Raw genomic sequence first — 18,340 nt, forward strand, 5'->3', positions numbered from 1 at the left:
GTTTGTTTTAGCCTAATTTAATCTGGATATGCCACCAACATATAAAGAAAAATTATTTGTTTACAGAATAACCTTTGTGTCACATGCACAAGCCTCACAGTGCCCTCCCCCTACTTTTCACATGAATAAATGCTGTTCACAAATATAAAAATAAAATTACACGTGAAAATGAAGTATAAACAGACAACTTCCGCTTTATGAAAAATGTACACAAGAAATAGTTTTAAAATACAGAAAAAAAGACAAATGATTATGGTTTATGAATGAAACATCAAATAAAATTATTTCAAGGTTATTCTACCTAGGATGCATGATTTGATACAATTTAAAATTCTTAGATATGGAGTACCCTGAACCCATTTTAATTAAGTTTCATATCTTCTTTGCAAATTAAAGGATACGGTTTCTTTTATTTTAAAACAAAAACCAGATGCCAGGAAAAGTGTCTCTTCTAAAGAATATTTTTTTAAGTACAAAAGGTCTTTCAATGCTGAGAAACCATCCTCCTGTATCATAAGCTATTATAGTGTTAGATTTTCTTTAAAAGTTTTAGGGAGTTAGTTCAAGAAGGGAAACTTTCAATTTACTTTTAAAAGTCCAAGCACTATACATATATATAGATATATATGCACATATATCATATACATATGTATGGATTAACTTCCTCTATTTTATGTTTCAAATTACATGCAAACTATCTATTGCAATTAAGACCATTCCAATTTTTAGATTTTAGAAGTAGACATGAGTCCTCTTGATTGTTTTCTTGCTTTCTTAAGACCATTAACAATCTCAAAGTTTTAACTCAGCAATACAATATTCAAGGATAAAAGGTCAAATTTTTTTTTACCTGTCATTACTCACCTGTCATTTGTCTCAGATGTTTCCAGAAGATTAAATTCAGAACAAGTAGTTGGACCATTTAAAATGTAGGTATATACTGTATAAACAATAGCCTTGGAGTTATAATTACTGTTAATAACACATATGCTAAATATAACAGGAACAAGGAATACCCACCTTCTTCTAACGATGACGATACTCGCGCTCTCGGTCCCGTTCTCGGTCCCGATCTCGGTCCCGGTCCCGGTGTCTCTCTCGTTCTCTGCTTCTCTCTCTATAATAATCATCATGACGATCTCTACTACGGGATTTATGACGCCGACTCTTTTCTCGTGATCTACTATGGTCCCTCTCTCTTGATCGTTCACGTCTTCTAAAAGAAATTACTGGATTAATGCTCTCCATAAGTGGATAGCAGTGTTTTAAAAGTACCCGAGGCAAAAAATTCTTTACAAATCTAGTTTAGACTTAGGATATTCTGAACTTCCAATAATGATATACAAACTCACCAACAAGCATGAACTAGAAATTCCATTTTTAAAAATATTCACCCCCAAACTAGGAACCAGACACACAGGGGCAATACATCTTATCATCTGTAACATCTAATAGCCTAAAATAGACATGTAGTAACTGAAAGAAAAACAGAAAGGTAAAGGAGAAAAAATTTCAAAGGACATGTTGTTTCAAACTAAATGTACAGAAGGTAGTTATTCTGGACATAAAATTCATTAAATTATGAGACTTAAATACATAAAAATTACCACCCATTGATAATCTAAACCTATATGTAAGGTGATCTAAACCTATATGTAAGTATCAATTTTACATTTATAACTATCCCAAATACGGTAACTATCCCAAATATGATTCATCATGAGTCCTACTCCACTAAGAAACTTTCTTATATATGTTTGCTGCAGGGGTGTGTGGTGGGGAGCTGGGAGGCATGGTGGGAAGCAGAGTTCAAAACTTGGCACTTATGACCACTGAAAATATTGGGATACAATTCACATTGTTATTCAATAAAAAGAAATGTTTCATGAGCTGCCTTCAAAAACAAAACAAGGGCACCCGGTTGGCTCAGTCGGTTAAGCGTCTGCCTTCAGCTCAGGTCATGATCCCAGAGTCCTGGGATCAAGTGCCACATCGGGCTCCCTGCTCAGTGGGGAGCCTGCTTCTCCCTTTCCCTCTGCCTGCCTCTCCCCCTGCTTGTGTGCACGCTCTCTTTCTCTCTCTGTCAAATAAACAAATCTTTAAAAACAAAACAAAAAAAACCAAAACCAAAACCAAACAAAAAAGCAGGTAATTTAACCAAAGTATACTGCTTAAAATACTTTTAGAAATTCTGCTAAATTCTTCACAATTCTGGACTTCAAGCTCTATTACAAAGCCTTATCACCAAGATAGTATGGTACTGGCACAAATACAGACAAACAGATCAATGGAACAGAATAGAGAACCAAGAAATGGACCCTCAACTCCATGATCGATCAACTAATCTTCGACAAAACAGGAAAGAATATCCAATGGAAAAAACAACAGTTCTTCAACAAATGGTGTTGGAAAAACTGGACAGCCACATGCTGAAGAATGAAACTGGACTATTTCCTTTTTCTTTTTTTTAATATTTTACTTATTTGAGAGACAGTGATGCATGCGCAAGCATGACAGAGAAGAAGAGACAGAGGGAGAAGCAGATACCCTGCTGAGCAGGGAGCCCAATTCGGGACTTGGTCCCAGGAACCTGAAATCATGACCTGGGCCAAAGGGCAGCTGCTTAACCAACGAGCCACCCAGGCGCCCCTGAGAAACTGGACCATTTCCTTACACCATACACAAAAATAGACTCAAAATGGATGAAAGACCTAAATGTAAGATAGGAATCCATCAAAATCCTAGGAGAACACAGGCTAGCAACCTATTCGACCTCAGCCGCAGCAACTTGCTAGACATGTCTCCAAAGTCAAGGGAAGCAAGGGCAAAAATGAACTATTGGGACTTAATCAAAATAAAAAGCTTCTGCACAGCAAAGGAAACAGTCTACAAAACCAAAAGACAACCGGCAGAATGGGAGAAGACATTTGCAAATGTCTTATCAGATAAAGGGCTAGTATACAATATCTATAAAGAACTTATTAAACTCAACACCCAAAGAACAAATGATCCAATCAAGAAATGGGCAGAAGACATGAACAGACATTTCTCCAAAGAAGACATCCAAATGGCCAACAGACACATGAAAAAGTGCTCAACATCGCTCGGCATCAGGGAAATACAAACCAAAACCACAATGAGATACCACCTCACACCAGTCAGAATGGCTAAAATTAACAAGTCAGGAAACGACAGATGTTGGCAAAGATGTAGAGAAAGGGGAACCCTCCTACACTATTGGTGGGAATGCGAGCTGGTGCAGCCATTCTGGAAAACAGTACGGAGGTTCCTCAAAAAGTGAAACAAGGCAGAGGATCATAAGGGAAGAGAGGAAACAAGATGAAACCAGAGAGGGAGACAAACCATAAGAGACTTTTAATCATAGGAAACAAACTGAGGGTTGCTGGAGGGGAGTGGAGGAATAAGGTAACTGCATGATGGACATTAAGAAGGGCATGTGATGTAATGAGCACTGGATATTACATAAGACTGATGAATCACAGGCCTGTACCTCTGAAACCAATAATACAATGTATGTTAATTAATTGAATTTAAATTAAAAAATGTTTAAAAAAAGAAGAAAGAAAGAAAGAAAGAAAGAAAGAAAGAAAGAAAGAAAGAAAGAAAGAAAGAAAGAAAGAAAGAAAGAAAGATTCTACTAAATTCTCAAATTCACAATAGGGAAATAACAATTGCCTGTAAGCTGAAGTATCTATTTTGTATTTTTGCACCAGACAGCTAGACTTAACAAACATTATTAGATGCTAAGCTCCTTGATCAAGGTAGAAGTTCTTATTAGTAGAGCTTAAAAAATTACAAAGAACACTATGTAAGGTATGGTCTTCGGCTATGATAAATTTGTTTGGATACAAAGATCCTTACTTACACTGGGTCAGAAAGGTACTACAAGTTGGCAACCATGACAAAGACAAGCTCCTTTCCCTTATCTTAATGAAGACTTTAACACCAGATAAAGTACACTGAAGACAGATCTATGAATATCATGTACAGATTAAAAATCTACCTTTCAAAAATATGGAAAATTTCAAGGTTAGCTGCAATGCTAAAAAAAGGAATTACCTAATGAGAAAACTGAAGAATAGATCATTCATTCATTAACTCCCTTGTTCAAAGAAATATTTATTTAGCACCTATTCTGTACCAAACACTGTTTAGTCATTAGAAATACTGCAGTGAACAGGACACGTAAGGCCCCTTCCATCTTCCAACATATGTTCTAGTGAAAAGAAATGTGCAATAATAATAAGGAACAGGAGCGCCTGGGTGGCTCAGTTGGTTAAGGGTCCAACTCTTGGTTTCGGCTCAGGTCATGATCTCAGGGTTATAAGAACGAGCCCCATGTCAGGCTCTGAGCTCAGCAGAGAGTCTGGCTGGGATTCTTTCCCTCTTCCTCTCCCTCCCCCTCAAATAAATAAAATATTAAAAAAAATAGATTATGGTAAGTACGATGAATATGGTTAAGTACTATGAAAGAAATAAAAAGAACATGACAGAATAACCTGGGAGAAGACCTCTCCTAAAAGTTAGATAGAGTTGAGCATGAAGAGTAAGAAGCCAGCTATGTGAAGAGCCAGGGAAAAGGGCTCCAAGCAGAAGGAATATCAAGTATAAAAACAGTGAGGTGATTAAGTATTGATGTATCAAGAGGAAGAAAAGAGAGACCACTGTGACTAGAGAATAGTGGGCAAGGGGTGAGGTACACAATGAGGCTGAAAAGACAGGCAGGTATCACACAGTGCCTCAATATTTACAGTCTTATTCTAAAAGTAACCAGAAACCTTTGAAGGGTTTTAAAAGCAAGCAAATACCTGACATTTGATTCATGTAAAAAAAGAAAAAAAAAAAATCACTCTAGCTGTTGCATAAACAGTAATAAGTAAAATCAAAGTCCTATTTTAAAGTCCCCAACACAGTATTTTTTCTATTTGTAAAGTAACAGTTTTAAATAGACATGAGACAGGAAAGTTTTACCTTGATCCAGAACCGTAAGACTTGGATTCAATTCCATGAAGGCAATCTTGCAAAGAGCTAATAAGAACTTTGCAACGATCATCAGCAGATACTTTGGATTGTTTAATCAAAGAAATTGCAGTTACCAATGTCTCAATAGCACTCCCATAATCACCTATGAGGGAAAGGAGAGGGACTGAAATCAAATAAATTGTTTCCAAAATACCACCAAACCGCTTGGGGTAAGAGTAATAAAGCATTTTATAAAAGAAGAACACTACAATAACTACAGAAGATATCTTAATTTTTTTAGCGTTTTGCCATTTGGAAAAAGCTCTTATGTGCATGAAATTAGCACAATTTGTTATTATTATAGCTGTGTAAATCAGGTTAATTTGTAATATGAGAATCAAATTTAAGTCATTAAATATAAGGACTAAAATTTAAATCTAGGGAGCCCAGGGCGCCTGAGTGGCTCAGTTGGTTAAGCGACTGCCTTCGGCTCAGGTCATGATCCTGGGGTCCCGGGATCGAGTCCCGCATCGGGCTCCCTGCTCGGCGGGGAGTCTGCTTCTCCCTCTGACCCTCCTCCCTCTCATGCTGTCTCTCATTCTCTCTCTCGCAAATAAATAAAATCTTAAAAATCAATCAATCAATCAATCAATCAATCTAGGGAGCCTGGATGGCTCAGTCGTTAAGCATCTGCCTTTGGCTCAGGTCATGATCCCAGGGTCCTGGGATCAAGTCCCACATCAGGCTCCCTGCTCAGCAGGAAGCCTGCTTCTCCCTCTCCCACTCCCACTCCCCCTGCTTGTGTTCCTGCTCTCACTATCTCTCTCTCTGTCAAACAAATAAATAAAATCTTTTAAAATAAAATAAAATAAAATTTACATCTACACCTAAATATTTAAAATTACGGATCTTTTCATTACTGTGACACATAGCTTCCTTCAATGTCTTTTAAATAAACAAAAGTACAATTTGGGGATATGAATATAAGTACTAAATGCAAATGACCAATCTTCAAGATTGCACATAGTTTTAGGTCATTCCTAATAACATAAATAAGAAATATTAATCAGGAAGAAATATATACAAACCAGCACTGGCATCAGACACAGCTCTTGAAATAGCACTGCTTGAGATTGCCCTATTTCTATTCATGATTTCTTCAAACTCAGCTTCACTCAATGGCGTTCTTGCAGTATCCATTTCCCTGTAAAATAAAAATAAACCTTAAATTGTACTCAACAAATTTTCTAAGTTAGTCGTAATAGTATAAAACAATTCATATTAGTTGCTTTTGACAAGTGCCTCAGAGCTAGTAGTTATTTTTCCAGAGTGAAGCATACTATTTATTCTACAAAGACAAGTCTAAGCAAAACTCTCTTACACCACTATCTTTCAGCTGAAATAAAGTAGCAACTTAGAAACCTTGCCTTTCTGGAGGCCAGAAATAATGTATTTAGATATCTGCAATATAATATTTTTCAGTCATACAAAAACAGATATAATAAATTGTTCTGATGAATATATATAAGATAATTATATATTATTATATCTTTTATTTATATATATTTTTAAATGTTGGGAACAAAAAGTACAGCCCTACACAAGTAAGGAATCTGGTTACATTTATGTCTGGATCCTCTAGGCACAGGACCCAACTCACAACAGAAGGAGAACAAATGTCTGATTAATTAACAGAACTTCAGGCAAGGACAAGATCTTAGACCATCTTGTTTGCCACTGAATCCCCAGAATAGTAGCTGGCAAATATAGTAAGTGTAAACAACTGTTGAAAAAAATGAATTAAGTACCAAAATTTTCTAAAGCTGCTTCACAACTTTAAAAATTGTACATGTACACTGTGTCAACCATACTTCAATAAAAAAAGAAAAAACTGTACATGTACAGTATAGGAAAAGGAAAATTTTTTGCCATCTGAGTTACTAGTTACTAGATAAGACACTGAGTTGAGGGACACAGTAGCAGTTCATTCCAATGAAATGAGAAAATAGATAATCTAAGCTTTTGCATGCTTTTAAGGTATTACTGTTATTCCCCAAACTTTACAAACACCCTGAGCAAATTACAAGTTGTTCAAAATACAGGTACATTTTCAACTAAATGCTGTGACTTGTGCCCATCTTATCCCTCTTAAAAGAAAAAAAAAAAAATCCCACGTGAGATAGTTTTCTCTAATTTTCAATAAAAAAATCAGTCATTAATAACCATCCCCCCATTCATGAAAACCTAATACTGCAGAAATTCTATTATGTAAGGAAAAGGATAGGAAACTCAAATTTTAAATAATCAAACCAAGTCACGTAATCCACTCTCATATACTAAAGGTGAACACTTAATATGAAGTCACTCACTGGAATTAAAGTGAACAGAAGTTATACTAGTTTGGCAGTTCTAACAGTTTTCTAAAGAAAACAGCATTTTTTAAAAAAAGATTTTATTTATTTATTTGAGAGAGAACATGAGTGGGGTAGGGGGTGGGGCAGATGGAGAGGGAGAAGCAGACTCCCCACTGACCAGGGAGCTCAACCTCGGGCTTGAACCCAGAACCCTGAGATCATGACCTGAGCCAAAGGCAGACACTTAACCAACCGAGCCACCCAGGTGCTCCAGAACAGCATTTTTGATAGTCATATAGATGCAACCTCAACAAATGGAAAATGGTCAATGGGCTTTGCTTACAACATCAAATTTATTGCCATGAGCCTGTGCAATCGCATGGAGTTAGGCAGATTCTCAAATCCATTCCTTTAGGACATTATCAGACAAAATGAAATACAAAGTAGTTTAACAGTTATAGTTTAAAAATATAAACTCAGAAGAAATTAAAGTGGGCAAAAGATTATAAACCTAGCTCTCTAAATTATGTTTTGAGTACGGATAGTTTTTAAAGGACTTTCGAAAGGGGGTAAGAGATCACTTACTTCAATAGTGATTTCCATCCAGCTCTTCTCCAAGGATCACCATTAATTATTTTAATTTCCACAACAACTGTGTTTTACAAGCCTTCATCTACCCAAATATATTTGTAAATTATTGAATGCTCCCGTTTTAATTAGAAGTTGGTAATTTGCTACTCAGGACTCCTGATCAGCATGAGATAATCAACAGTACCTTATATAACAAACTAATCTAATTCCCAAAATGAAGAAACTTTAGTGCTCTGTGTATTATCACCAATGGTAAAGGAGATTCATTTTAAAATCTTAAAAGTAGCTTAAGGCCATTTGCTCACTTAAATTATCTTTATTAACCTCTTTTAACTTAAAAAATAATGAAAATGAATCCCCAGGATTTAGTGACTTGCTCTAAATCATGCAGCTTTATTAAGTGGCAGAGGTGGATTATTCCCAACAGTTCTGTTATGTCTTTCACCATATGATACTGCCTCTTCTAACAAGAAAAAATATAGAAAATTAAATATCTGGGGGAAAGGTCATAATTAAAAAAAAACAAAAACCTTAGTGATGACAGTGTGGAGTACCTTTTACCAATCAAATACACCAAGTCTACCGTCATAGATACATACTAACTTACCTTCCAGGAGGCCCATAGTCACCCCTATCATATGGTGGGGGTCGGCCATATGGATCTGTTGGTGGTGGACCCCTGCTATCTGAAGTAGGCATGCCGCTGTTAGTCGGTGGAGGAAAGAAAGCCGGGTTCACATGTGGAGCTGGTGGTGGGGCACCTGGAGGTGGTCCAGGAAGATGCGGAGGAGGAGCAAGTGTAAGGGGTGGCCCAAGAGGGCCAGGTGGGCGAGGTGGAAAGGGGCCTGGAGGTGGAGGTGGTCCCTGTTGTGGAGGTGGCGGACCAGGAGGGGGGCCGTAGCCTGGAACTGGAGGTGGAGGGCCAGGAGGAAGCGGACCCAATGGAGGCTGCCCAAAAGGTTGTCCAGGAAAAAGAACTGGTGGTGGAGGGCGATCTCCTCGATTAGGAGGCCCAGCTAGAGGAGGAGGCAGAACCTGACCAGGAGGTGGAGGACCCGGTGGACCAGGTGGGCCTGGAGGACCTAAGGGTGGACGTGGTGGAGTCTGTCCAGCTATAGAATAAAGGAGAGAGAGGAGAGAGAGAGAAAAAAAACCACTTCAATAAGGTACTGTAAACTTTATGCCAAGATTATACTTTTAAAGCACAACTCATAGACCAAGATTCTCTTTAAATGAAACCCATATGGTAAATGCTACACTAACAACTACAAAAGTGAAGTATATTTTTACAAATTTAACTAGTTCAATTTATGCTTAAGAAAAATTATTGAAACAAAAAAACGTTAATAAAGAAGATTATAATGCTTAGAGATAGTTTCCACCTTTCAGCGTACACACATTTCTTACAGTGAAATCACCCACCTTATATTCTACTCTGATGCCAAGCTAGAAAGTGAAACAAGGAAAAATGGTCTTGAAAGGATTTTTTAAGAGGTAAGAAAATAAGACGGATGTAAATATTCTATATATAAGTCAAGCAAGTTTGGAGAAAAATAAAGACCTTTTAGGCCAAAAATGGGTATTTCCTCTATGCTGTGCCCCATATGCCATGGAATCCTAGTTTCCAGGAACAAAGGCCGAGTTCCTTTAACAAGATGCTTGATCAAATTTCCTGGATTCCAAAAATAGCATAACAAGGAGAGTAAGTCACATTAATAATGCATTACTTGAAAAAGAGAGAAAAGGAAAAGAGGTATTAAGGTAGACACATTTTATCCATGGTAATTTAAGAAAAATTTTACCTGGAAAAGGTGGGGGTGGCCCTCCTGGTCCTGCTGGTCCAGGAAATCTGTCCCCACCGGGAACAGCCCCTGGAAAACGGCCCCGTCCTCTACCACCTTGTGGAAATGCTGCACGTGAACTGCCTCCTGGAGGACCAGCTTTACCTTCCCCAGACATTTGTCCTGATTGTGTAGCTGCAAATATCCAAATACTCATAAATAGCATTTATTAAAATAGTCCTCTGAAATGTAACCACTGCTATTAGAAACAACTCTATTTCAAAGTTCTGTATGCTATAGGCTACCTTGCAGATGCCTTGGGCCTATCCACACTACTACATGAGGAAGTATTGGTTAGAAAACTTTCACATCTAGTTAAGTTCTTTTGAAGTCTCAAATATCCAGACTTAAATGTATTTCCAGTGAGTAAATGAGTTACTTTCAAAATACCAGTACTCTACAGCAGCCAAGACTAAAATTCTCCCAACAGAAATCTGAATTTCAGTAAGCACAGATTACTTTAATTTTGTATCATATTCTTCAGTTAAGTCTTAAGTGCTAAAACATTAAAAGAAAAACAACCACTTGAATTTCTGTTAATTGCATGATCATCCACCTTATCTCTTTAAGTGACAGCATTCATTAAGCGTGTAATGGCAAATCTTTTCTATAATTCACTTTACCAAGTGGTGGAAGGTCTTGGTGCCAAGCAGAAAATCAACGAGTATTTTCCGGTTACCAGTTGTTTCTCCCCCACCACAACACACATCCACATAACCTTCCTTCAATCTAAGGATTAGAATGTAGTTTCCTCCTTTCTCTAGGATGGGAATGACAGGACAAGAATGGCAGGGCTATAGAACTAGCACACTGTTATATAATACTGGGTCTGAGACAGGTGGAGAAAAATGCGACTAGGTTTTCAATACACTGGACCATAGTCACAAACCAGATTTAATTCAAAGGATAGACTTTCTAAAATGGATTCTCCAATGAACTAAATATTAAGATGACTTCTCTAGTGTAATATCTAACAAACACTAGCAACACTGGTTAAAATGCACATCTTTTAATAAAGGCCTCTGAGGGATTGCTTACTTTTCCTGGACTGCATTTCAAATTGACTCAGGAACTGTTTATTGCATGGAGTTACAACGGGATTCTGACCATGAAGTTCTCTTTTAGGCAACAGATCCATTAACTTTTTTGAGGATGCTTCAGATCCAACACCAACAAGGGCAAACCTAAAAGATGTTTAAAGGAGTGAGGGTAGGTGAGGAGAGATTAACAAAGCTACTGTTATTAAAAAGGAAATGGTGTGATTTTACCTTTATCTAAGAGAAATGAAAATATTTCTTAAAACGATACAAGTTCACACTTTCATCTTTAACTTTTTCAAAATATCAACATAGTATACACTTTGCTCATTTAAGGTGTACAATCCAGTGTTTTTTCAGTATATTCAGAGCTTTACAACCATCACCACAAACAATTTTAGAGCATTTTCATCATCTCAAAATGAAACTCCATACTCGTTAGCTGTCACTCCATTTCCTCTCATCCCCCAACCCTAGGAAACCATTAATTCACTTTCTGTCTCTATGAATTTGCCTATTCTGGACATTTCATATATATGAAATTATACGACACGTGATCCTTTGTGATTAGCTTCTTTCACTTAGCATAATGTTTTCAAGGTTTATGCATGCTGTAGCATGTATCATTACTTAATGTCTTCTTATGGCTGAATAGTATTTCATATGGATATAGCACATTTTAAAAAGTATCCATCAGTTGGTGGGCATTTGGGTTGTTTCCATTTCTTGGTTATTATGAATAATGCCCTGTGAAAAGATGCCCAACATCACTATCAGGGCAATGTAAATCAAAACCACAATGAGATGCCATTTCATATCCCGTAGGATGGCTATAATCAAAAAGATAAAAAGTGTTGATGAGGATGTGGAGAAATTAAAAATTTCATACACTGCTGATAGGAAAGTAAAATGCTGTGGTTACTTTGACAAATCATCTGGCAATTCCTTCAAAAGTTAAACACAGAGTTGACATATAATCCAATAACTCCAATATCGAGTGTACGTATGTGTGTATATACATATACATACACACACACACACGCACATACACACACCTAACAGAACTGAATATGTGCTCATACAAAACTGGTACAAGAATATTCATAGGGGCATTATTCACAACAGCAAAAGTGGAAACAACCCTAATGTCCATCAAATGATGGATGGAATAAAGATGGAGTACATCCATATGGTATTCAGCCATAAAAAGAATTAAATGCTGATACATGCTATAACATGGCTGAATCTTGGAAACATTACGCTAAGTGAAAGAAGTCAGTCACAAAGGACCACATACTGTATGATTCTATTCACATGAAATGTTCAGAATAAGCAAATCCATAAAAATAAACTGTTAAAGGGTATGGAATTTCTTCTGGGGGTGATGAAATGTTCTGGAATTAAAAAGTGATAATAAATATACTAAAAACCATCAAACTGAACATTTTTATTTTTTATTTACTTATCTTTAAAATTATTTTTATTTATTTGGGAGGGGAGAGAGCATGTGTGCGCACAAGCAGGGGGAGCGGAAGGCAGAGGGAGAAGCAGGCTCCCCACTGAGCAAGGAACCCGATGCAGGACTAGATCCTAGGACCCTGGGATCATGACCTGAGCCGAAGGCAGACACTGAACCAACTAAGCCACCCAGGTGTTTCAGACTGAATATTTTTAAAAGGTAAATTTTATGGATGTGAATTATATCTCAATTAAGAAAAATAAATTTGAAATAGAAAAAAAGAAAAAGAGAAAGAAAGAAGAAAAAAATGAGAGGAAAAAAAAGAATGGCTCCAATTTCATATAGTTATAGGATATTCTAGATTATTCTCAGAAGGGCTCTTAGGAACTTAGAACCCTTCTCTTCCTAATGTTCAAAATGGCTCTTTAACTAGATCCCTCATTCTAGTCAACAAACAATTCTGCTGTGTGACTCAAGATTATCTTGGGTCACAACACTTAGAAACAATTTAATGAATTCATTAATTTAACAAGTATTTATTGAACACTATCACCTACATGCCAGACACAATCCAAGGCTAGGGCCACAAGAGTGAACAAAACAAAATTCTTCCTCTCGTGGAGCTTACAATCTAATGGAGAAAAGACCAGTAAGTAAAATATACTATAATAAAGAAACAGTGAAAGGAGCAGAAGGTAATTATTTTGCAAAGGATGATGAGGAAAGAGAACTCTTTCAAAAGAGTCCTGAATGAAGTGAAAGAGAGATCCACGTGGATATCTGGGGGAAACACCAAGAATAAGAAACTACTAGTGTAAAAATCCTATGTAGGAATGTGTCTGAAGAACAGCCGAGATAATGTGGCTGAAACAGCATAAGGAAGGCAAAGAAGAGTACGATTTAAGGTCAGACAGGTGGTGGGGAATAGATCACATAGTACCTTCTAGGCCACAGTAAGATTCTGGCTTTTACTCTTAAGTGATAGGGGACCATTAGAAGAAGATCTGAGCAGACAAATATTGATGTCACTTTTTTCCGACGTTTACACTGTACAGTAACATAAGCTGTAGGGGATTTAGGGTGAAAGCAAGAATACCAGGTAGAAGGCTATTACAAAAGTTCAAGTAAGAGATAATAGTAGCTTGGGACCAGGTAACAGAAGTGAAGTTCATAAGAAGTGTTCGAATTCCACATACATTTAGAAAATATTCTTAATGTAAGCTAATACACCGAACACGAAACAAGCATACTAAGGCATATTCCTTATCATTCTGCATCTAGCAATTTATCTTAAAAAAATCCAAAATCTGCACCTGAAGGTTTATATAAAATGAAGCCTGCTGTAACATTATTTATAATAGGGACTGAAACTCAAATAACCAAAAATAAGAATAGTAAAATAAATTACTGTAGCATATAAGGTATGATGGAAAGAATTAAGACATTAGAGAAGATGTGAATTTATGGATAAATGTTTTACTCATGTTATGAAACACGTGAATTATAATCCTGTTCTTTTAGGTTTTTTGCACTAAATATATTATATGAGCACTAGGGTAAAACCTGCAAGTATATTCACACTTAAGAGTGATCAGGTATGGATGGCGAGCTTGTGGCTTTTTATTTTCCTATTTCTGGGTACCTGTATTTTATAATGTTGCTCTAATAATCCTATCTCGTGTATATAATTTAATAGTTAAAACATTCATGTTACATTATTCTCCAGCTGCCCATCTTTCCCCATCACTTAATCACAGGATAATAATGCTTCTTCAAACTGTCTTTTCAATAATCATTTCAACCACAAATGGAGAAAACTCAGGAAAATTAAATAGACCTAATCTGCCCACACTTCCAGCTTCACTAGTTTTAGTAAGTAAGATCACAGGGTAGACAAAATAAGTGAAATGAAGGGAATCTCTGCCCAAGAACCTTCTGCCATGTGAATAATAAAGCCTGCATATAGTTAGCATTAAGAATAGTTACTCCCAAAATTACAATCACTAGCTACTAACATATTAGGGGGAAAACGAAATTAAAATTCTTACCCCTTTGACTGGCCATTTGCCCGATTTTCAAAAAATTTTATCTCCAAAATATCATTTACTCCCAAAGAATGAACTGCTTCAGTTAAGTCTTCATCTGTTGTCCACTGCAAGACATTTCCCCCTCATTAACCATCAAAACATATGCAAGATTTTAACTGTTTCAACTTAAGAGTAAACTCAGAACAAACAAGAGACAGTTAATGCTCACTGGAAATCTAAGCAGAGTTACTGCCAGTTAGTCTTTAATTTTTAAATGGTATAAAAGCACCTGAGGACATAACTTCATCCCTTGATAAGAGTTTCAGAAATTAGAAGGTATATTATCCTTGGAGATAAGATTCATTTTTTTTTTTTTTAACTCTTAAAGAGTTTCTGGTCCCTCCCAATTTTAAACTGCTATGATGTTAAATTTTTTTTTTTAAAGATTTTATTTATTTATTTGAGAGAGAGAGAATGAGAGAGAGAGCACATGAGAGGGGGGAGGGTCAGAGGGAGAAGCAGAGTCCCCGCCGAGCAGGGAGCCCGATGCGGGACTCGATCCGGGAACTCCAGGATCATGACCTGAGCCGAAGGCAGTCGCTTAACCAACTGAGCCACCCAGGCGCCCGTTATGATGTTAAATTTTTAATAAAACCAATCTCACTTATCACTTTTCTCCTTAAAGGAAATTATGTCGGGAAATAAATTCCACCTTATGTTTGAGTATAAGATTAAAAAAAAGCACTGACATGTACTGAGTACATATCATGTACTTTATATCAAATATTTAACTCTTAAAATGATCCTGTTAAGTCCTATTATTACTCCCATTTCTCACATGGTGCTATGGAGAAATTAAAAAGCTTGTCCAAGATCACAAAAGTAGTAAGTGGACAAGCTACGATTCAAAGTCTTCTTTAGCAATCACTCTCCCCAACTACACTGATAATGCTCCAGTATTATAAAACTGCTCAGACTGAGTGGTTGGGGATAGGTTAATTTTTTTTAAAAATGTGAACATTTTAAAATAAAATGCTACCAAGGAAAGAAGGATGACAAATTTTGATTTCTAGACAATTTTTAAACTTTCAAACGTACGTTCTAAATGTTTCTAAGTAGAGATGTAAAGATTCTTTTTTTTAAAGATTTTATTTATTTGACAGAGGGACCACAAGCAGAGGGAGAGAGAGGGAGAAGCAGGTTCCCTGCTGAGCAAGGAGCCCGATGTGGGACTCGATCCCAGGACCCTGGGATCATGACCTGGGCCGAAGGCAGCCGCCGCTTAACCGACTGAGCCACCCAGGCATCCCGAGATGTAAAGATTCTACAGGACTATTTCAATAAGTATTTAAGATTTAATGCTAAAAATCATAAATATAATAAATATACACTGAACACCCAGTTAATGAAACTCCCAATTAATAATCTCATAGTCTCATAAAAAACCCAAATTAAAATACAATGCATATAGCATTTTCCATGCATATAGGTTTCCATAAATGAGATTTCAAATTTAAAAGCAGAAATGAAATTCAACAAGTTTGTAATATAAATTAGACAATGAAAACTTTTTTAAAAAAGATTTTACTTTTTTTAAGTAATCTCCACATCTAACATGGGGGTCCAACTCACAACCCCAAGATCAAGAGTCACACACACTTCTGACTGAGCCATCCAGGAGCGAGCCCTGGACTCTTTGAAAACTTTTCAAAACCCCAGGTCAAACTGTTTGTTCCTACAGTTCTGAATCCTGGTTTCAGACCTTATGTGAGTATTTTTCTTTGTAAAACTAAGATGGCAGAAGTAGTAAAGTAAAAAGAATACCTGATTTAAACTCAAAATAAATGAATTTTATTTAACTGGAATCTCCACCAAAACAAGCTGAATGACCACAAAATTCAAAACTAGATTTGGAATTTATGTTTAAACGTACTTCAATTTCTCTCCTCATTGCATAAACAAGCATACAGAACAACAAATCTTCAAATTTTTATTTTATAAAACTGGAAGAAATTAACTACTTGAATAGTTCAAAACCAACTACCAATAATTTAATTCATATGTTAAATTTACTTACCCATGTTAGATTTCCAATATACAATGCAATTCTCTTTCCAGTATATGTATAGACAACATTTGGTGCTGCTCCTTTACCCACATCATCACCAACAGTTGGTGGGAGAGTATCCATGTAATCACGGTCTTCTGGGGCATCTCCATTATTTGCAGATGGAGAGATGACATCATCATACAAATCTATCTGATCATGCCCACCATATTCAGCTTCCTGAGACACAGAAATAATGCCCTAAATTATAAAACAGTCAGACAACCACTAAAGAGACTTGAATACAAATTCATTCAACTATTTTGTTTTAAAAATCTGGTAGAAGATAAAGCCCCAAAGATCTCAGTAAAAATCTTCTCTTACTTCACGCCACAGATGTATTCTTGAATGGTAACTATAAAGTGAATTTCTATACAATAAATCCTATTTTTCCACTTATATATAATATAGGAAATAATGTTCTTCGGAGAGAAGAATGATATGGAAACAAAATAAAGTAATAATATAAAACTTTCCTTGGAAGTACAATACTCTTAAGAGTAGAAGTAACAATACATGAATGCAAATAGGTGGACTTTAAAAAAATGACACAAAAATATCACAAACAAAACTCAGAGCCATTATAAATCTTTAATATTTAACTGCAGAAAAATACAACTATTATTTTCTATGGTATTCAGGATCTTGTTTCCCACTCTGTGAAAGGTATTAGTTTAAAAAAAAAAAAAAAAGCACAGTGAGCTAAGCCACAGGGAAGGGATGAAGAAATGTGGGTACATAAATTATTCCAAATGTCATAACAAATGAACAAGGAAAAGAGAAACAAATAAAATACTCATAAAACTATCCAAATTAGTATCCAGCAACAGTTTCATTATTCTCAGTCAACAAAGAGTTAATGCTTACCTGACTTCTTAGATCTCTAGTCAATTTAGCAAAAGGTATCTAGTCAATTAGCAAGAGAAAAGTGGTATGAACAAGGATCTAGTAAAGCTCTGCCACTGTCACCAGCAGAGTTAAAACAATGCTAGTGGATGCCACTTACATGCCTAAATGGTAAGCAAGGGAAAAAGGAAAACAAAAAAGAAACAAATGTACACAGGAGAGAAATGAAAAAGGAGGGTTCTAGCATAAATAACTACAAGAAAAATGAAATGCAGACGTTGGCAGAACACTCAACAACATTTAAATTGCCCTTCCACAGGCTTGACTAGCCAGAATCAGAAGAAAAACTACTTTTATCTTCCTGCATTTCCATCACTAAGTATCTAAATCAATGTGAACCAAAAAGTAGAACAAAAAAGAAAAAGAAAAAAAAAATCAATGTGAACTATTTTATTTTTCTTACAGGGTAGAATATTTGAGATAATAAAAGAACTACAATTAAAAAACAACAAACTTGGGAGCTCAGAAATGGGTTATATCCTCTCATAATTTGTTAAGGATGAAGTGTTACATAAATGGCACATAAGGAGGAGCTAAAGGTTCTAATAGTTTTAAGGACTATTACGAGGACAGAGAAATGACCCAGAGAAAGCATTTGTAATAGGACTATAAACAGATCAACAAAATTTTGTTATTATAGGCCCTAAGAGAACATAGCTATTGCTTTGTTATCCAGAAGAGCGGCAGAGTTAAGATTTTTTTAAAAAAGAAAAAAACCTAAAAGAGGAAATACTAATTATACAAATAGCCAAAGGAATCTGAAATTTACAAAGTCATCGTCAGGTAATCTTCTGCATAACTGAGTCAACCAATTTACTAATTATATAACAGCATCTTTACATAACATTTAGTTTTGAGGTAGAATGTCTGTACGACTTATCTATAAGGAACTCTAGGTTAAGTCACGGAACAAAGCCATCTTTAGCAATGGGCAGAAACTAGACCACAATTCACTACATTATGTCTTGATTTTATTTTGTTTGTACAGCAATATCAAAATAATCTTTTAGAACTAAGTTTTTGTTAAACAAAGTA

The 18,340-nt window shown here is 36.0% G+C and overlaps 1 protein-coding gene across 4 annotated transcripts in view; it reads right to left on the minus strand.

Moving 5' to 3' along the window:
• Positions 1-18,340, minus strand: part of CPSF6 (cleavage and polyadenylation specific factor 6) — a 34,874-nt gene that overhangs the window by 10,564 nt on the left and 5,970 nt on the right. The window contains exons 2-10 of one of the 4 annotated variants that reach the window (XM_035002170.1): positions 16,370-16,579; positions 14,314-14,417; positions 10,808-10,953; positions 9,731-9,904; positions 9,490-9,600; positions 8,536-9,040; positions 6,072-6,187; positions 4,993-5,146; positions 1,021-1,213 (exon numbers count right to left, since the gene is read on the minus strand). In XM_035002170.1, coding sequence (XP_034858061.1) covers positions 1,027-1,213; positions 4,993-5,146; positions 6,072-6,187; positions 8,536-9,040; positions 9,490-9,600; positions 9,731-9,904; positions 10,808-10,953; positions 14,314-14,417; positions 16,370-16,579 — 1,707 coding nt within the window. In that variant the 3' untranslated portion in view covers positions 1,021-1,026. Of the gene's footprint in view, positions 1-1,020; positions 1,217-4,992; positions 5,147-6,071; positions 6,188-8,535; positions 9,041-9,489; positions 9,601-9,730; positions 9,905-10,807; positions 10,954-14,313; positions 14,418-16,369; positions 16,580-18,340 lie in introns of all 4 variants that reach the window. The other 3 variants (XM_035002169.1, XM_035002172.1, XM_035002171.1) reach the window with 3 other exon arrangements.

This window comes from Mirounga leonina, unplaced genomic scaffold (assembly GCF_011800145.1).
Source record: "Mirounga leonina isolate KUSES-001 unplaced genomic scaffold, KU_Mleo_1.0 Mir_126, whole genome shotgun sequence".
Taxonomy (NCBI): Eukaryota; Metazoa; Chordata; class Mammalia; order Carnivora; family Phocidae; genus Mirounga; species Mirounga leonina.